The following is a 20,184-nucleotide window of genomic DNA, read 5'->3' as shown; positions in this document are numbered from 1 at the left end:
TTCTCAAAGGATCACAATGACTCCGCTCTGTACAGTCTGCTCTGCTTGTTTTGCTCTCAGTTAGTCGTCCTTTTATATCAACTATCAACAAAACCCATTAAAACACCAAAAAACCAACAATGTGTCACTACGTCTCTCTCTGTCTGTGACTCTCAGCTTTAAGCCCTTTGGTTCCTACCGAACAACTCACACATCTATAGTTTTATCTGTTTTATAAAGACTCAGTAGTTTATTAGAACAGCTGGTTAAAGTAGTTTTTAACAAAGGAGGAAATTGTGCATTTGTTGGGGGCGGATTAATCCACTTTCCATTTGGTGCTCTAGTGAGTCTTTCTGGCAGTAGAAATACATTTTTTTAAATAGTGTTTGGACATCTGAGCTCTACAGCACAGAGGAATAAGTAGTAGTAGCTTTGTTGTCATTGTATTGAGGGTCAAACAACAATATATCTGTTATGCCCCAGTCTAGGGCATAACCTGAATAGGCCCCATCTTCCCCAATTCCCAAGTAGCCACAATCGAACTTAGTTTGTGTATAAGGAAAATTTATTTACACAAACCAATAAATAAATTTATAGATATAAATAAAATACAAGACCGAAATTTCAGGGTGGACCAAGGCCAAAATAACAAATAAAACAATCCTATCTAGAAAATAAGAAACTTGCTCTAAGAAAACAAATGACAGGAACTTAACTCCACCCTTACTACTCAACATAAACTATCAAAACTTTGTCTACTCTCAAAAACCAAGACAGAACAAAAGTGTGGCCGGTTGGGAGAGGAGGAGGAGGACGGGGAACTTGCCTGCTGCCACCAGGCGGCCGCCATCTTGGCTCTTTTATAGCAGGTGCCTCCCAGCTGCAGCCGATCGCAGGCCAGGGCACGAACCTCTTCCACCAATCGTGATGGCACACCCCTATTTGCATGTCAGGAAAAATCAAAAGAAACACAGGGCACACAAACAGACCAAAACAAAATGACCAGTCATAACAATATCACTATTTAGATAACACTTCCTGAGGCATAAAAACACTTCAAGACAAAAAAACCCCATTAGAGTTAATCAATAAGGGCAATAAAGTAGTAAAGATGCTACTATATTACTTGTAAGTAGGTTGATTCATTGTTGGTTTTGGCGTTTTCATGGAATTTGTTGACCTTAAGGTAAATTAACCAAACACTGCTCACCTATAAATAGAGTTAAGTCAATAGAGCAGCACACTTTTTTTTTTCTCTCTGCATCTTAAAGGACCAGTGTGTAAAATTTAGATGCATCTAGTGGAACGAACTTGGCACTAATGTCATATAATATTCATAAATATGTTTCAATTAGTGTTGAAAATAAGAACTGTGTTTTTATTACCTTTTTAAAATGAGCCTTTATATCTACATGTACCCCTTTTCTACTGAGCTGGTGCTGGTGCTGGTTCGGAGCCAGAGCCAGAGCCCGACTAAGCACCGGTTCTTTGCTTTTCCACCGCCAAAGCTCCAGCCCCGAGCCTCAGAACTGGAGCCAGAGCAAGCACCAACTCTTTGCTGGTCTAAAGCAAGAACCGATTACGTCAGTGGACTGGGGGCGGAGCTAACGTTTATTAGCTGACTAGCGTGGCATTTACAGAGGGTTAAAGATTTATTGATTAAAAGTACTATTTTTATCATTTTTGTGCCAGAGCTGTCGTCGTCGTCGTCTTCTTCTTCTTCTTCTTAGTGTCCGGCAGGCTAGATGCCTTGCGTCATGTTGCTGCCTCTCACTGGTTAATCATGGAAGTGCAACAGGTTCGTAAGAGGTGCTTGGATTAGCACCAACTGAGCACTGGCTCTAGCACTTGCTCCGAACCAGCACTGACTCCAGCTCGGTGGAAAAGGGGTAATAAAAAGAACAAGAGCCTCCTACATGCTTGGAAGAGAGGGGGGAGGGGTATTTATTCGGCTGCAATCTGCAACCTCACCACTAGATGGCACTAAATCCCACACACTGTACTTTTATAGGTCGGCTTCGGTATGAACAGGAGGAATGATTACGGCAAAGGAAAAACGTACTTCAGTGTTTATTTAGGCTCCTGGCTGTTGTTTTAGGGAACAGTTGAAACGTGTGAACTCGTCCTTTTAACCTCCTTCAGACGAGCAGAGTGGAGTTCCTGTGTTTATGTGAAGACAGCAGCTTCTGAGGAGGAGAGGAAGGAAACAGAACAGCTTCGTCTGCAGATTCTCCTCCAGCCGAAACGTCTTACTGTTATTTTATGATAAACGCCGTCAGAAGAGACGACGCCTCTTCTGCTGTCTGCTGTTTTTACTCTGTCTTAAAGAAAAAAGGAGTAATAAGAGCAGAGGAATAAAATTTAAAGTGTCGTTGGCTTCCGAAAGCTTTGTTTCCATCATTAAATATTAGTATTAACCCTCCTGTTGTCCTCGAGTCAAGGAAGGAAGGGAGGGAAGAAGAGGGAGGGAGGAAGGAGGGAAGGAAGGGAGGGAAGAAGGAAGGAAAGGAGGGAGGAAGGAAGGAAGGAAGGAAGGAAGGAGGGAGGGAGGGAAGGAAGGAAGGAAAGAAGGGAGGGAGGAAAGAAGGAAGGGAAGGAAGAAAGGAGGGAGGGAGGAAGAAGGAAGGGAAGGAGGAAGAAGGAAGGAAGGGAAGGAAGGAGGGAGGAAGGAGGTAAGGAAGGAAGAAGGAAAGGAGAAGGGAGGGAGAAAGGAAAGGAGGGAGGGAGGAAGGAGGAAGGAAGGGAGGGATGGAAGTAAAGGAGGGAGGGAGGGAAGGAAGGATGGAAAGAGGGAGGGAGGAAGAAAGGGAGGAAGGAAGGAAGGAAGGAAGAGTCAAAACAGACTGGGTCAATTTGACCCAGGAAGACGACACAATGGTTAAAGGTTCTGTTAAAGGTTCTTATAAAAGCATGTTTGGTAATTTAACTTTCTCTTCTTTGTGTTCAGACCTCTCAGGGAGCTCCGGCTCTCCACAGACTCCGACATCCAGAAGCTTCAGACGCAGCAGGGAAGAGAGTGAAGTCAGCCGTGTTGGATCTGTACATCCCTCCTCCGCCTGCAGCGCCGTACGTACCGCTGTGAGTAATCTGGGCAGCGCCATCTTGAAAATTTCAGGTGCATGCTGGGAAAAATAAAAACACAGATTCTACTTATATGGGCATGAGGCAGGGCCATGGGCGGAGCGGGGAGGTTGCTATGGTAGCGAGGGCTGGATCTCGAGGACATTGGTCAATCAACCTGTCAATCACAACGTAGCCACGCCCTAATGCATACCCTGCTTTATCGTCAAATATGAAATCATGGAGGCCAAAATGTCCCAAATGAACATCATACTGCATTGAAGAAGGCTTTAAACTAGCGATTGAGACCATAAACACATTTTGAAAACGTTTACTGAGGTTAGAAATCAAGTGAGAAGTTGGTGAATTCTCCATTGACTTGTATAGAGACGGTCGCCCCCTGGTGGCCTTTTGATAGAATGCAGTTCTAAGTTACTTCCACGTTGGCCTCATTTCAGAGGACCAGAACTCCCCGCCTGGTTTTTTCCCACAATGCCGAGCGTTTCTTTCTCTTTTCTTCCTCTGCAGAGACGGGAACACGAACATTCACCAGAGTGTGAAAATGAGGCCGAAGTCTCCGAACTCGTGTCTGGATGCGGACACTCGGAGACGCTACACCGTCGCCGCCGATGACAAAAGGACGTTCGTCGGTTCTCCTGCTGAAGGGAACCAGCCGGTCCCCGTCCGCCTCCGACAGCGAGCCTCTGCACGCTGTGAGTAAAGCCTGAAGCCGAATGTTCTTAACCCCCTGTCGTCCTCCCGGGTCAAATTGACCCCGTCTCTCTCTTGACTGTTCCTTCTTTCCTCCCTTCTTCTCTCTTTCTTTAATTTTTCCTTCCTTATTCCCCTCCTCCCCTCTTTCTTTGCTCCCTCCTCCTTACATCCATCCTTCCTTCCGTTCTCCCTCCTTACTCCTTTCCTTCCTCCCTCCCTCCCACTCTCCTTAATCCTTTCCTTCCTTCCTCCCTCCTTACTCCTTCCTTCCTTCCTTCCTCCTTTCCTTCCTTCCTCCCTCCTTCCTCCTTTCCTCCCTCCTTACTCCTTTCCTTCCTTCCTTTCTTCCTTCCTTCCTTCCTTCCCTCCTTCCGCCCTCCTTTCCTTCCTCCCTCCCTCCCTCTCTCCTTACTCCTTTCCTTCCTTCCTCCTTCCTTCCTCCTTTCCTTCATTCCTTCCTCCCTCCCTCTCTCCTTACTCATTTCCTTCCTTCCTCCCTCCCTCCCTCTCTCCTTACTCCTTTCCTTCCTTCCTTCCTTACTCCTTTCCTTCCTTCCTTCTTCCTTCCTCCTTTCCTTCATTCCTTCCTCCCTCCTTTCCTTCCTCCCTCCCTCTCTCCTTACTCATTTCCTTCCTTCCTCCCTCCCTCCCTCTCTCCTTACTCCTTTCCTTCCTTCCTTCCTTACTCCTTTCCTTCCTTCCTTCCTTCCTTCCTTCCTTCCTTCCATATTAAATATTTATTTTAAGAAATATATAGTTTTATTATATTATTTATTTATTTTATATTTATTTGTATTTATTTTTTAACCTTTTTTAAATTGATATAATATATTGATTTTTTTTTTTATTAACATACAGTTACAGTTTTTGAACACTTCTCGTCTCTGCCCTGCAGGTAAACCTCGGCCCGTCTCCATGCCGGTGGAGTCTCTGTCGGCTGTGTCCAACCCGTCCTGCAGGCGCGGGACTCAGGGGAAGAAAGGTAAGGCTCCACCTGTCCGACCCAGACGCCTGTAATCTGCCCGTTATCAGTAAACGGTCGTCTGTCTGCCTCGTTAGCAGCCGGAGGACAAACCGCTGCAGGACGGATTGCGTGCTTTGAATTTCTACCTGGTGGATGATTAACGCAGAGAGCAGCCGCTGCATCCACCGAGCTGATTTCAGTCATTTCACCTTCAGGAACGAACCGCAGGGCTCGGACTGTGTGTGCGTTGGCAGTTTGTCTGAGATAACACGGCTGTTAATGGATTTTCAAGTTTAAATAAAGACACGTTAAAGAGGTGGACGACATGCTGCGGCTGGTTTCCACTCACAGAACTAACGGAGAACTTTTCTCTTAATGTTTTAAATGAATTCACATAATTTGATTCATTTTAATGAGTTATTTAAATAAAGAAGATAAAACTAATTCTCTTACTGCCCAAATGTCCTTTTAAAGCTTTTAACCGTCCTGTTGTCCTCGAGTCAAGGAAGGAAGAGAAGGAAGGAAAGGAGGAAGAAAGGGAGGAAGGAAGGATGGAAGAAGGAAGGAAAGGAGCAAGAAAGGGAGGAAAGGAAGGAAGGAAACAAGGAAGAAGGAATGATAGGAGGGAAGGAAGGAAAGAAGGAAGGAAGGAAAGAAGGAAGGAGGGAAGGAAGGAAAGAAGGGAGGCAAGAAGGGAGGAAGGAACGATGGAAGGGAGGAAGATGGAGGAAGGAAGGAGGTAGGGAGGGAGGAAAGAGGGAGGGAAGAAGGAAAGGAGGAAGGAAGGAAGGAAGGAAGGAAGGAAGGAGGGAAGTAAGGAAAGGAGGAGGGAAGGAAGGAAAGAAGGAAGGAGGGAGGGAAGGAAGGAGGTAGGGAGGGAGGAAGGAAAGAAAGAAGGAAGAAGGGAGGAAGGACAGACAGAAGGAATGAAGGGAGGAAAGAAGGAACAGTCAAAACAGATGGGGTCAATTTGACCCGGGAGGACGACACAAAGGTGTTAAACATCAGTCATGATAATAACCATCAAATATTCATTAATTTTCAGGATTTTAACCCTTTATATGTCTGTTTTTTTACATAATACAACTGGTTTTATACTCAAAGCTCAATAACCGACCAACTATATACATACAATACATACATTAAACATACAGCACATTTAAAGTGTTATATATTATATTCTATTGAGTTTAACGACCTGCATGTGTGAGACAGAGAGACATTTAGACATAGCACTATATAAAAGCAGACCTGCAATACAATACAAATACTCCACTTGTAGATGTACATACTGTACACACACACACACGCACACACACACTAACACACACACACACACTAACACACACACACACACACTAACACACACACACACACTAACACACACACACACACTAACACACACACACACACACACACTAACACACACACACACACTAACACACACACACACACACACACACACACACACACACACACACACACACACACACACACACACATATTTATGGCACCATCTAGGGGAAGGGGGGGAAAACTACTACCCCCAGAAGGCAGGAGAATGCATTAAAGAGTCATATTTTGGCAGTGGGGGATCAAAAAGTATAGTTTAACCCTCCTGTTGTCCTCGAGTCAAGGAAGGAAGAGAGGAAAGGAGGGAGGAAGGATGGAAGGTAGGTGGAAGGAAGGATGGAGTAAGGGAGGAAGAAGGAAGGGGGAAGAAAGAAGGAAGGATGGATGGAAAGGAGGGAGGAAGAAAGTAGGAAAGGAGGGAGGGAGGGAGGGAGGGAGGGAGAAGGAAGGATGGAAGGAAGGAAGGAAGGAGGAAGAAGGAAGGATGGATGGAAAGGAGGGAGGAAGAAAGTAGGAAAGGAGGGAGGGAGGGAGAAGGAAGGAAAGGAGGAAGGAAGGAAGGATGGAAAGGAGGGAGGAAGAAAGTAGGAAAGGAGGGAGGGAGAAGGAAGGAAGGAAAGGAGGAAGGAAGGAAGGATGGAAAGGAGGGAGGAAGGGAGAAAGGAAAGAAAGGAGAAGGAAGGAAGGAAAGAAAGAAAGGAGTAAGGAAGGAGGGAGGAAGGAAGGAAGGGAGGGAGGAATCATCAAGAAAATTCAAATGAAAAGCTAAAAATGTCCTTTTGTGGAGTAAAATAGAGAACCATGCTGACTTGTTCCTCCTCCTCCTCTCCACAGGTCAGGACATCCTTCACCGGTATCTTAGTAACGAGGGGATCAGCGTCATCACCGAGGAGGAGCCGTGTTACCCGCTGCCGTACCGCGGCCACCCGTCTGTCCGCGGCGTCGACCACATCCGAGGCAGCCAGTGCTTCATCAACGCCGACCTGCACAGCACCGCCACCATCCCCTACCAGGAGGCCACATCCAAGAAACCCACCACCGCCGCCGCCGCCACTGCTTCCTCCTCCTCCACCACCACTTCCTCTTCCTCCGCTGCTGTTTCACCTCCTCCCAACGCGGCCAAACAGTCGACGTCGCTGCTCGGTGGCTGGCTGGCTCGTCTCCGGCTGCTCAGCCACTGACTCCTTAAATCTCTGAAATCGGATAAGACGAGTTCTGCTCATCGGGCTCCGACAGCAGGTCAAATACTCTCAACCTGATCCTCAACCAACGCCTCCGAGCATCCGAGCATCCGAGCACAAGTAATATTTAAAAAAAAAAGTGAAATAAACTTCGAAATTTGAAGCAAAGATCTCACGAAAAGTCAAAACGACAGCAAAGAAGATTAAAAAGAAAAGCGACTCTGTTTTTCTGACCGATGATTTTTCATGTGAGTCGTCTCTTTGAACTTCATCCTGGAGACTTCCTGTCGACGCTTTCACAGTTTAATCCTCCAAAAATCAGAGAAAGATTAAATAGAAACTTGAATCTCTTCTCCTCTGATATCTGATCACTCTGCTGCGGTATCTGAGTCTAAGTTTGGAAATGAAAACACACAGAACCTTAGACTGAACTGTCTGCAGTCACGTTGCATTATGGGTAATGTAGGCGTCAGATTTTAAAAAGCAGGAAGCTGAGGAGATAAAATTACAATGAAACAAGAGCAAATCAATAAATAGTCTGTTTTCACTCTTCCTTCCTTCCTTCCTTCCTTCCTTCCCCTCCTTCCTTCCTTCCTTCCTTCCTTCCTTCCTTCCTTGTGTCCTTCTCTCTTTCTTTCCTTCCTCTCTCTTTCCTCCCTTCCTTCTTTCCTTCCTCCATCGCCCTTTCTTCCTCCCTCTTTTCCTTCCTCCCTCCCTCCTTCCTTCTCTCTTTCTTTCCTCCCCCTACCTTCCTTCTTTCCTCTGTCCTTTCCTTCCTCCCTCTTTTCCTTCCTTCCTTCCTTCCCTCCTTCCTTCCTTCCTTCCTTCCTTCCTTCCTCCCTCCTTTCCTTCCTTCTTCCTCCCTCCTTCCCTCTCTCCCTCCCTCCTTTCCTTCCTGCCTCCCTTCCTTCCTTCTTCCTTCCTTGACTTGAATCTTTCCTCCTCTGACACCTGATTACTCTGCTGCTGAACTGTCTGCAGTCAAGTTGCATTATGGGTAATGTAGGCGTCAGGTTTTCAAAAAGCAGGAAGCTGAGGAGCTACAATACAATGAAACAAGACTTTTAGTAAAGTTTGGAATTGATTTTAAGGTCAGATTTTCATTAGATGGACAAAAAAAAGCTGTTTTATTACATTTTCTTAATTTTCTATCGTCTTGAGGATTAAACTGACGAGCGTTTTCTCCAGTTTGTGAACTAGTGGAGGTGAGCTGAGGAACCCGTTCAGGCTCAGTGGATCTAAATGTTTCTGCAGACTGAATGAAAACATGTCCGCAGCATCTGTGACGTCACTTTTTATTTCTGAAGAGACGTTTTTGAGAAGTTTGATTTCACCTTTCACCGCCTGCTGCTGCTGCTGCCGGACCGGCCGTCTGTCTGTCTTCTTCTTCTTCTTCTTCTTCACCGGAGTCGGACATTTTCCTGATTGGAGCGCAGAAAGGAACCCGGCTGAGTGTGACAGTGTGAGAGTTTGCATATCTGGAAACATGCTGTTCCTCTTTTTAAAGCCTTAAAGATTCAACAAGAAGAAGAAGAAGCTGCTGAAACCTTGAAACCTTTGTATCAACTCTGGAAACAACAAACAGCTGATGGAAGTATTCAGAAAAAACTCGGATTTCAAACCACTCATTTAAATTTAAAAGAGATATAAAGATGTCATTCAATCAAACATACTTTTAAATGTCGCTTTTTTGAATACTGAAATCATTTCAACAGCAAAGTTTAAACACCTGCTGAGTTCAACGTTCAGCCCGTAAATAAAGAAAATATAGAAAATATAAATATATGTGCTTTTAACATTTTTTGGCCTTTTTAACCTTCCTGTCGTCCTCCTGGGTCAAATTGACCCCGTCTGTTTTCACTCTTCCTTCCTTCCTTCCTTCCTTCCTTCCTTCCTTCCTCCCTCCCATCCTTCCTTCCTTCTGTCCTTCTCTCTTTCTTTGCTTCCTCTCTCTTTCCTCCCTTCTTTCCTTCCTCCATCCCCCTTTCTTCCTCCCTCTTTTCCTTCCTCCCTCTTTTCCTTCCTTCCTTCCTCCCTCTTTTCCTTCCTTCTTCCTCCTTTCCTTCCTTCCTTCCTTCCTTTCTTTCTTTCCTTCCTTCCTTTCTTCCTTCCTTTCTTCCTTCCTTCTGTCTTTCTCTCTTTCTTTCCTTCCTCTGTCTTTCCTCCCTTCCTTCTTTCCTTCCTCCATCCCCCTTTCTTCCTTCCTTCTGTCCTCCTTCCTTCCTCCCTTCCTTCCTCCCTCTTTTCCTTCCTTCTTCCTCCTTTCCTTCCTTCCTTCCTTTCCTTCCTCCCTCCCTCCCTGCTTCCCTCCCTGCCTCCTTTCCTTCCTTCTTCCTCCCTTGACTCGAGGACTTTCTTTCCTCCCCCTACCTTCCTTCTTTCCTCTGTCCTTCTTTCCTTCCTCCCTTCCTTCCTCCCTCCTTTACTTCCTTCTTCCTCCCTCCCTCCCTCCCTCCCTGCCTCCTTTCCTTCCTTTCCTTCCTCCTTTCCTCCCTTCCTTCCTTGACTCGAGGACAACAGGAGGGTTAAACGCCCCCTAATAAAAATGACATAAATACCTCATTCATCGTCACATCTGCTGAAATCTGCTGAGAATGAAGCTGGTTTTTGTTTTCAGACAAGAATCAAAAAGCAGAAACTTTAAAAAACATCTTAATGATCCAAAAACATGAACCAGATTCAAAGAGCAAATAATCAAACCTGAGTGTATTTTTTCATTTTTTAAAAAACAACATTTTTTCCTCTTCGTCTCAGGAGCTGTTAGTGCCTCTCGTTTAAAGACTTTATCCTTTTTTTTTTTTTTTTTTTTAGTTTATTTCTGTATAAAAAGGTTTGTAAATATGTTTTTCGGCTTTTTATAGGTTTTTTTTTTCATTGCTGCAAAAACTGAATTTCAGTCATTTATCTAAAGAAAGAGAAACGTGTGCTTTTATCAGAGTTATATATATTTGATGTATGACGAGGTTTTAAAAGAAAGATATAAAAGCTGAATATTTGTTACTATATATTTACTGAAGCCTCACCGACGAGTCTCGTTACATCTAAAAGTAAAAGCTTAACCTTCCTGTCGTCCTCCCGGGTCAAATTGACCCCGTCTGTTTTGACTTTTCCTTCTATCCTTCCTTCCTCCCTCCCTCCTTCTTTCCTTCCTTCCTTTCCTTCTTGCTTTTTTCCTTCCTTCCTTCCTTTCTTTCCTTCTTCCTTCCCTCCTTCTTTCCTCCCTCCCTTCCTTCCTTCCTCCCTCTTCCCTCCCTCCTTCTTTCCTTCTTACCTTCCTTCCTTCCTGTCCTTCCTCCCTCCCTCCTTCTTTCCTTCCTCCCTCCCTCCTTCTTTCCTTCCTTCCTTGCTTTCCTTCTTTCCTTCTTTCCTTCCTTCGTCCTTCTTTCCTCCCTCCCTCTTTCCTCCTTTCCTTCCTTCCTTCATTCCTTCTCCCTCCTTTCCTTTCTTTTCCTTCCTTCCTTCTTCCTTCCCTCCTTCCTTCCTCCCTCCTTTCCTTCATTCCTCCCTCCTCTCCTTCATTCATTCCTCCTCCCTCCTTTCCTTCCTTCCTTCCTTCCTCCCCCCTTTCCTTTCCTTTCCTTCATTCCTTTCCTTCCTTCCCTCCTTACTTCCTTCCCTCCTTCCTTCCTCCCTCTCATCCTTCCTTGCCTGGAGGACAACAGGAGGGTTAAATATTCAATTCAATAATCTTAGTTTATAAAAAGCTTAAAAAGACAAAAGGCGAATAACTAAATAATAAAAAGCTATTTAACCAAAGTTTACCAGCAGGGTTTATTTTTTATAACTTACAAACATTGTAAGAAAGCAAGTCTTAATATAGTTACTGTAAATAAAAATCTATATTATGCCTTTTAACAATACATGATGTACAAACTCTTGAAATTGTGATTAAAATGATTTAATCTCAGGAAAACATTAAAACATTAAAAAAGCTTATAGACAAAAAATTGTTTAAAATTTTTGCTGAAAATTTGAGTTTGAAAGAAAAATTTAAAGAGTTTGATTTTTAACTTTAACCTTCCTGTCGTCGTCCTCCCGGGTCAAATTGACCCCGTCTGTTTTGACTGTTCCTTCCTTCCTTCCTTCTCTCTTTCTTTCCTCCCTTCCTCCACCCCCTTTCTTCCTCCCTCCCTCTTTCCTCCCTCCCTCCCTCTTTCCTCCCTTCCTTGGTTCCTTCCTTCCTCCCTCCTTTCCTTCCTTCCTTCCTTCCTCCCTTCCTCCCTCTTTTCCCTCCTGTCCTTCCTTCCTTCCTTCCTTCCTCCCTTCCTTCCTTCCCTATTTCCTTCCTCCCTTACTCCCTCCCTCTCTCCTTTCCTTCCTCCGTCCTTCCTTCCCTCCTTCCTTCCTCCCTCCTTTCCTTCCTCCGTCCTCCCTCCCTCCTGTCTTTCCTTCCTTCCCTCTTTCCTCCCTCCTTTCCTTCCATCTTCCTCCCTCCTTTCCTCCCTTCCTGCCTTCCCTCCTGTCCTTCCTTCCTTCCTTCCTTCCTTCCTTCCTCCCTCCCTCCTTCCCTATTTCCTTCCTCCCTCCCTCCTTTTCTTCCTCCGTCCTCCCTCCCTCCTTTCCTCCCTTCCTTGACTAGAGGACAACAGGAGGGTTAAATTAATCTGCTTTAATCTTTAAAAACTGACACTTGTTCTTTCTAAAAAAATACATTATAAAGTCGGCAGACAGAGTCGTCAACAAATACTTAAAAAAAAAGAAAAGCTGCTTTAAATTTCAGGTAAAACTGAAGTTAAGTATTTCGAGGTGTGGCTCACTGCACTCTAAAAAACTTCCTTTCTTTGAAGAACTCCTGAGTGTGTTTTTAAGGTTTCTTTTAAAGTATCATTATGACAAAGTTTTGAGAAAGGAGTTCCTCAGGGAGCCGTCTCCGATCCTCTGATAGTTACAATCTGAGGAGCTCCTTTTCTCTCTTTTTCTTTCTTTTTCTTTTTTTTTTTTACTTTTGTAGAGTGTTTTTGGTTCATCTTTAGGTGCCTTTATACTAACAAGACAATATGCAAGAGCTCTGAACGCATCAGAGCGCAACACAAACTGTAAATATCACAAAAATATACTCTTCACTGCAGATGTTGGACATTAGTAATACCGGTTAATACACAGAAATGAACAGTTTTTTTGGTTTCTGAACATAACATTTATATCTTAAAGTGAGACTTGTAACTTTTAAAAGAAGAAATACGCATTTATTTGCCTTTTATCGTACTATTAAAGGATCAGTGTGTCAGATTTAGGGGGTCTATGGGAGTAAAGTGTGTTTTAATCAATATATAATCGCCTGAAAATAAGAATTATTGTGTTTTAATCATATTAAAATGAGCCCTTTATATCTACACAGAGAGAGCAGGTCGATGTTTCTACGGTGGCTCTGAATGGACAAACACAGGCTCCAGAAATGACCGCTCCTACATGCTTGATAAGGGTAGTTTATTAATTTGGTTGCAGTCTGCAGCTTCACCACTAGATGGCACTAAATCTCTTCACACTGCCTTTTAAAGCCTCACTTGGTCTGGTCTGACTACTCACTTATGGAGTCACTTATAGAGGCTGATATTAGGTTTTATTATGATTATTATTATTAATGGATATTTTAGCTGTTACTTGATCACTTAGCAAAATATTTTCTGCCACATAATTGATGTTTTTTTTTTTTTTAGAGCAACAGAATAAAGATCCAGTTACATCTAAATATCATGTTACTGCCACAGCGTCTGTAAAAGTTACAGAGTCTCACTTTAAGGAGAAAATTCATCACTCTTTATATGTTTTATTGTTCAGGATTTTTATCAGTTTTGAATGATGATGATTTATTTGTAAAATGTCTCGTCAAAAACTGAATGAGCTCTGCAGTTTGATGCCTCTGTGACACTTGTGAAAAATATAAGAAATAAAATGCAATTTATTTTAAAAACCTTCTTCTTCTTCTTTTTTATACTTTTCATATACTTACCAATTTGATCATGTTTAAAGTGTTTTGCAACATTTATTGAAATGAGATTTAGAGGGGAAAAAATCACTATTTGGTGGAGCTGTTAACAACTCATAGACATCTGAAATGTGAGCCTGACTACACACTGCTTTTTGGTTTCATCTTTAAACAATGTGTTGTATTTTAAACACTTTTTTTTTTTTTTTAAACACGCTTGTCATATTATCCATTGTGTCAAATCTTCATCTGGAAAGTAACTAAAGCTGTTAAATAAATGTAGTGGAATAGAAATATGTAGAAAAGTAAAGTACAAGCACCTCAAAACTCTATTTAAATACAGTACTTGAGTAAATATACTTGATTACTTTCCACCACTGGTTGCTGCTGAAGTTAAATGTTGGATAAATGGCGCCATCTGGTGGCCGACTCCGGTATCGCTTTAAATTAAAAAAAACCCAAGTTTATTTTTGTCACGTGATCATTTACCCTCAAACAAACTCATTTATATCAAATACGAACATAAAACCTGCAATGAATTATAAACTTAACACTAAACCTTTTACAAGTAATACGATTTAAATACATTTGATGTTTGAAATCATTTTTATGTTTAAACGTAACAGCCTGATGGACCGTCACAGACCACTACAGCCTGAATGTGATATCTGTCTCCTTCCTGGTGGTTGTTTTGAGCCTCTGTTGTTACCTACTTTCTTACATTTAAACTATTTGAATGAAATCCGGTGCAAAATTAAGCTGCGTGGACATAAGTCTTTTTTTTTTTTTTTTTTTTTTTTAAACCTAGTCAATCCTACATACCATGCATCCGGCCGAAACCCATAGAAAGACCGCTACGACTTCATTTGAATGGCAGAAGACAGTTAAAGGCGGTTACATAATGTAGTTTTTATAAAAAGGGAAACTAAACTGCGGTGAAAAAAACAAAAGAAGAAGAAGAAGAAGAAGAAGAAGAAGTATGTGAAGCTGCAGAAAGTTAGTTGTGGGATATCAAACACCAAAATAGCCACAGGGTCAAACCAGCTGAAACCAGCCTGCAACTGTTCATCAGATCATTTAAAGAGTATTTTTAAAACTTCATTTGAACGTCGGAAGCTTTTTTTTTCTTTCTTTTTCTTTTTTTACTGTACTGTAGTTTCAATTATGTCAAAAAGAAGAAAGAGGAAGTTTCTTTGAGCAGACTGAGAAAAACAGCGCGCATGAGAAGGCGAGAAAATCGTCAAGAACGTGTGAAACAGGAAGGATGCTGCGAGGTCTCTCTCTCTCTCTCTCTGTGTGTGTGTGTGTGTGTGTGTGTGTGTGTGTGTGTGGCGTCTGCATGTGTGTGTGTCTGCCTCAGTGTGATTGTGACTTTGTGGTCGATGCTTTGAATTCAACAGGCGACGCTTTAAGAAACTAGTTCCTCCTCTGCTGTGCGTCAGTCTGCTGTCAACACAACAAGCTGCTGGACGTCCAGGCTGCAGGTAACTAAACGATGTTTCTCTTCCTTTTATAGTCTCTGAAAAGCTTTAAAAAGTCACTTTAATGTTAGATAAATACTTCCTATTCATGCAGTTTGAAGGTTTCTTTAAATGCATGTGTTTTTATTTGCATGGAGTTAGATATATGTTTAAAAACGTGCATATATAAAGTAAGTAGAAGTGCATGAAAGGAGCTTGTGTGTTTCCGTATTTAAGCTGCTTTTATTTAACAATGACACTCTTTTATTCCTCTTATATCAAAGTCTTATCATTTATCTGCTGGTTTTACATCCCTTTGTTGGAAAGGACAGTGATCGATTGCTAACCTCATGCTATGATGTTATCAGATTATCAGCGTTTTGCACACACACACACACACACACACACACACACACACACACACACACACACACACACATACATACACACACAAATAGTCCGCTGTGACTCTAGCTGAGGTCATCATCAGAAATATCTCATTAGGTTATTTGTGTATAAAACAAGCAGGAGGAAGCATCAGACTACAGTGACAGTACAAGTTCGCTGTTTAGAGGCTGATAAATGCAACCGGCCTCTGCCATTAAAGGACAAGTTCATAGTTTTTTTAAAAAGTCTGTCTTAAAGCAGCAGTCAGGTTTTCCTCTCTGTAATCATTCCTCCTGTTCATACTGACCATTAAAAGATCTCCTTCAAATGTGCTTTCAATGTAAAGTGATGGAGGACTAAATCCACAGTGTTTCCACACATTCATTTAAAAGTAGATGTTCAGCTTCTATTGAGCTTCATCTGTCTGAGTTAGTCATATCAAGGCAAGGTACGTTTATTTGTATAGCACAATTCATACATGGTAATTCAAAGTGCTTTACAGAAGCTGGAAACACATTATAAAAAGCACAAAGTAGAGGATCAGCTTCTATTGAGCTTCATCAGTGTGAGTTAGTCATATCAAGTGATATCTGACACATTTACAGTCTTTTTAGTATCAGATCCCCTCTTAGTGTTTCCTGTTGAACTGTGGTGGAAGTATAGTAACATAAAGACTTTGGTACTAAAAAGACTGTAATGTTGAAACATAGAAGATGAAGATTTGACTCATCTGGACGCTGAAGCTTCATTTTAGCGTCACATCAACTTTTAAATACATGTTTCCACAGAAGGAGGACTGTGGGTTTAGTCCTCCATCACTTTACATTGTAAGTTCATTATGAAGGGATCTACTAATGGTCAGTGTGAACAGGAAGAACGATGCTGACGTTGATAACACACCACATGCCACACAGTGACTCGATCTGCTCTCGGCTTCTTCAGGTCGGCTGCAGCCATGAGTCGGCGGCGTATTTCTATCAAGGATCTGGGCGTGGTGGACTGTCAGGGCTGGCTTCACCGCAGGAAGGAGAGCCGCAGGTTCCTGGGGAGCAAGTGGAAGAGATACTGGTTCGTCCTGAAGAAGAGCTCCCTGTACTGGTACAACGACAAGATGGTGAGTCAACAAAAAAAGTTAATGACGTCATTTCTCATCAGAACTCATCGAGGTCAAACACAGAGGCCGGATGTGTTTTCCTTCTTATGAAACATTTTTTTGTATATTATGAATCGTGTGAATCATGTTGACCATGTTGCGTGCATAAGCCGCCACATGTGAAACTTTTTTTTGGGGGGGGGGCAATTTATGTTGCATAACTAAAACACTCCAGCCAAGGCGTGTGAAACAAACCAAAGCTGTCACACGCATAACAATACTGCTCTATGGTGCCTCTAGTGGTCAAAAACTCTACATGCTGCTTCCTATCAGCTTAAAAAACTGGCACTTCCTGTTATTAAACACGGTTTAGGTCAAATGAGACCCAATTCTACATTTGAGAGCAATAAAAACATCTTAATTTACTCTTTATTGGCCTGAATTTAAAGACTTTTCCCCTTTTTTCTTCATTTTTGTGCAGCTGCGACCCATTTTTGTACATAAAGTAGAAGGACTCTAAGTTAAATTTGATCCATATTTATTAGTTAACCTTCAAATATGTTCTTCTGCTTCAAGAGACCATAATATAGTTTGATTATAAGTGTTTTCCTGCATAAACATGTAGTGTAAAGCCTAAATAAAGGACTAATCACTCCTTTTTTTAATGACTGAGGAGGTACTGATGAGTGAAAAATAGATTTGTGGCTTAAGAAGGATCACAGTATGAACAGTATGTGACATTTAATAACATTTTAAACATAATATGTAGGTGTAAAGAAAGGTGGAGTAGATTTTATAACTACATATAAGGTCCAATAAGTAATTAATGTTGTATGTATGCTCTAATAATGACTGGATTGAGCGTGTCTTAACAGAATAAAGTGCAAAACAACTCTTAAAAATAGAGATTTTAAACCTTTATACTCTTTTATTAATCACATGACTTATTTTTTTAATCACAAAGTAAGAGACAGTGACGACCAACCAAAGCCCCGTGACACAGATAAAGTCCGATGTGGCAAGAAACATACAGACCATAGCACTTCCTGTGAGAGCATATATATATGTGTGAAGGCCCTGTACATCACACAGGAAGGTTGAGCACTGAGTGAACATACGTGCAAGGCTTGAAATGTTTGATTCTCTGCAGGTGTGGGTGGAAATTTAAAAAAACTGCCTCTCTTGTCTGTGCAGGATGTGAAGGCTGAAGGATTCATCAACCTGTCCGGCTTCACCATCGAGCAGGCGAAACAGTGCCGGAAGAAACAGTATGACATGTTTCCTATCTGTGTGTGTGTGTGTGTGTGTGTGTGTGTGTGTGTGTGTGGAAAGTAAAAAAAAAACAAAAGACGCCCCCCTCTGTGTGTGTGTGTGCTTGTGGTCAGGCACTCTGCTGCTGACTAATCTGTGACATTAGGTTAGATGTAAAGCTATGTGTGCACAGACTGACTCACCCAGCTGCCTCAAGAGTCTCAATGATGCAGCGTGGGTTCATGTAAAGTGTCAATTAAGTTAATTATAGGTGGTGGGAAATATGTTGCAGAAAGTTCTCAACATGCTATTATTGTTTATTTGTGTTTGTGTTTGTGTGTGTGTGTGTGTGTGTGTGTGTGTGTGTGTGTTGCATTTCAGCGCCATCACAGCGAGCCACCCGCTGGTCGTCACCATATTCGTCGCTGCAGAAAGCTTCACGGAGATGAACAAGTGAGCTTTTTTTTTTCAATTGTTGTATGTTGTTTCTTTATATTTAAATATTTCCTCACAGACAGACATGCAAAAAATAAATTATAATCTGCTTTGAATGATCATTTCTGTCTACTGCTATTTAAAGAAAAGTTCAGTAACATCGTGACATGTACTCTAATTTCTAATCTGTGTGAATATGCAAATTATTTCCTTTAGCTAGAAATGTGTTGTTCTTATTTTAACATGACTGTGGTGGAGTGTGTGTGTGTGTGTGTGTGTGTGTGTGTGTGTGTGTGTGTGTGTGTGTGTGTGTGTCTCTGAGCATGACTAATATGACATTATTATGACTAGTTTGGGGCCAATCACGGTGCAGGATTCAGGTGTGAAGCCTAAAAATGGAAATCAGAGTGCTTCTCTTTATATTTGCATATTCACAGATTCTGCAGATTTCATTTTTATAAATGTTTTTTAAAATATATCAGACACATTATGTCTTAAAACATGTCACAACTGGACACTGAAGGCAGAAATGATCTTGGTGCCTACAGAGAGACTTTCTAATAGGAGGAAAACTCTTTACTTCTGGTTGTGTAGGAAGCGTGTGTGAGGTAGTCAAGCTTTTTACAAGCTTTAACCCTCCTGTTGTCCTCGAGTCAGGGAAGGAAGGGAGGAAGGAAGGAAGGAAGGAAGGACAGGAGGGAAGGAAGGAAGGACAGGAGGGAAGGAAGGAAGGAAAGGAAAGGAAAGGAAAGGAAAGAAGGAGGGAGGGTAGAAGGAAAGAAAGAATGAGACAGGAAGGAAAGAGGGAAGGAAAGGAAAGATGGAAGGACGGCTGGAAGAGAGGCAGAAAGAAGGAAAGGAGGGAGGAAGCAAGGAAGGAAAGGTGGAAGGGAGGAAGGAAGGAAAAATGGAAGGGAGGAAGGAAAGGGTGGAAGGAAGAAAAGGAAAGAAGGAAGGAGGGTGGAAGGAAAGAAAGAAAGAAGAAGGAGGAAAGAAGGAAGGAAGGAGGGGAGGGAAGGAAAGGAAAGAAGGAAGGAGGGAGGGTGGACGGAAGGGAGGAAGGAAAGGAAGGAAGGAGGAAAGGAATGAAGGACAGACTGTTTTGACCCGGGAGGACGACACAAAGTCTAAAGATAAAAGTAGCCGACTTATAAACACTGAAATTAAACAACCATCCCATTCTGTCATCATCACAGCACCAAAACATCTTCGTTAAATATCAGTGTTCTTATCTCATCATAAAAAGGACGATACAGAAGAAGATGTGACTCATTTCCAACTTCTCCAAGTTCGCACAGTTCACATATCGGTCGTCTTCCTGAGTATTTTTAAAATCTGCCAACTTCAATGTTCAAGGGAAGACTTCCTTTTCTACTGAAGGAGCTTTCACTTCTTGTTAAGTTTGCTGTAACGTAGGATTCAGAGCCATAACTGTGCTTGATTTGAATATATGTTCGTAATTTGGGCTTTAACAAAATATGATGTAACCATTTAGCCTCAAATAGAGAAAGTAGCTTTGTTCTAATTGTGGGAATACAACATGAAAAGTTATTAAACCCATCCCTGCTGCTGTAGAGGTATAAATACATTCAGCACACACTACTACTACTACAGTCTACAGTTAGCTGCCGAGTTAGCCGCTGAGCTAGCTGCCGAGCTAGCAGCTGAGTTAGCTGTCGAGTTAGCCGCCAAGCTAGCAGCTGAGTTAGCAGCCGAGCTAGCAGCTGAGTTAGCAGCAGAAAGCTCTCAGACGTAGCGTCCATGTTTCTGGTAGAAGTGGTGACTTTGATTGACAGGTGACACTTGGTAGGGGGCGGGGCTTCAGCGAACTCCGCGGCCCCGCCCACATCGTTTGGTAGCAGAGAGAGAAAAGAGTTTTACACAACTTTGAAGACTAATTTCATATATTTTGCGATTTTTTTAATCATTCAAATTTGGCAGGGTGGTTAACAACACACTTTTCTGTGGTATGTCAAACTCAGAACACATATTTATTCTTACTTTTAATGGATCTAATAGGGCTGTTATGTGGCCCTTGAGCTAAAATGAGTGTGACCCCTCTGACACTGTCGATGCAGCAGCCTGCCATCGCTGTCCTGTGGTCGTCATGGCGAAACTTTGTTCATCTGAGGACGAAAATACACAAAGTTCCTCTTCCTCTGATTACGATCTGCTGCTTCTTTTCATCCACTTCTCCTTTTTTTCTGTGAAATGCTGAGTCAGAGTGAGAGGCAGAAGTTCATGTGTGTGTGTGTGTGTGTGTGTGTGTGTGTGTGTGTGTGTGTGTGTGTGTGTGTGTGTGTGTGTGTTTGCAGGTGGATCAGTAATCTGTCAGCGGCGGCCGAACCGTGTGGCCAGATCAATACTGAAGGTCAGAGAGT

At 42.4% G+C, this 20,184-nt stretch overlaps 1 protein-coding gene across 1 annotated transcript in view; it reads left to right on the top strand.

The window, feature by feature from the left end:
* Positions 1 to 20,184, top strand: part of cnksr3 (cnksr family member 3) — a 77,530-nt gene that overhangs the window by 54,118 nt on the left and 3,228 nt on the right. Inside the window, exons 10-18 of the mRNA XM_053337458.1 lie at positions 2,927 to 3,057; positions 3,568 to 3,752; positions 4,649 to 4,735; positions 6,905 to 7,250; positions 14,578 to 14,661; positions 15,967 to 16,138; positions 17,312 to 17,385; positions 17,750 to 17,821; positions 20,119 to 20,174. Of these exons, the coding sequence (XP_053193433.1) occupies positions 2,927 to 3,057; positions 3,568 to 3,752; positions 4,649 to 4,735; positions 6,905 to 7,250; positions 14,578 to 14,661; positions 15,967 to 16,138; positions 17,312 to 17,385; positions 17,750 to 17,821; positions 20,119 to 20,174 (1,207 nt within the window). The remainder of the gene's footprint in view (positions 1 to 2,926; positions 3,058 to 3,567; positions 3,753 to 4,648; positions 4,736 to 6,904; positions 7,251 to 14,577; positions 14,662 to 15,966; positions 16,139 to 17,311; positions 17,386 to 17,749; positions 17,822 to 20,118; positions 20,175 to 20,184) is intronic.

This window comes from Scomber japonicus, chromosome 17 (assembly GCF_027409825.1).
Source record: "Scomber japonicus isolate fScoJap1 chromosome 17, fScoJap1.pri, whole genome shotgun sequence".
In the NCBI taxonomy this organism is placed as follows: Eukaryota; Metazoa; Chordata; class Actinopteri; order Scombriformes; family Scombridae; genus Scomber; species Scomber japonicus.
The sequence above is the reverse complement of the archived record's forward strand: the minus strand, read 5'-3'. Positions and strand labels throughout refer to the sequence as shown.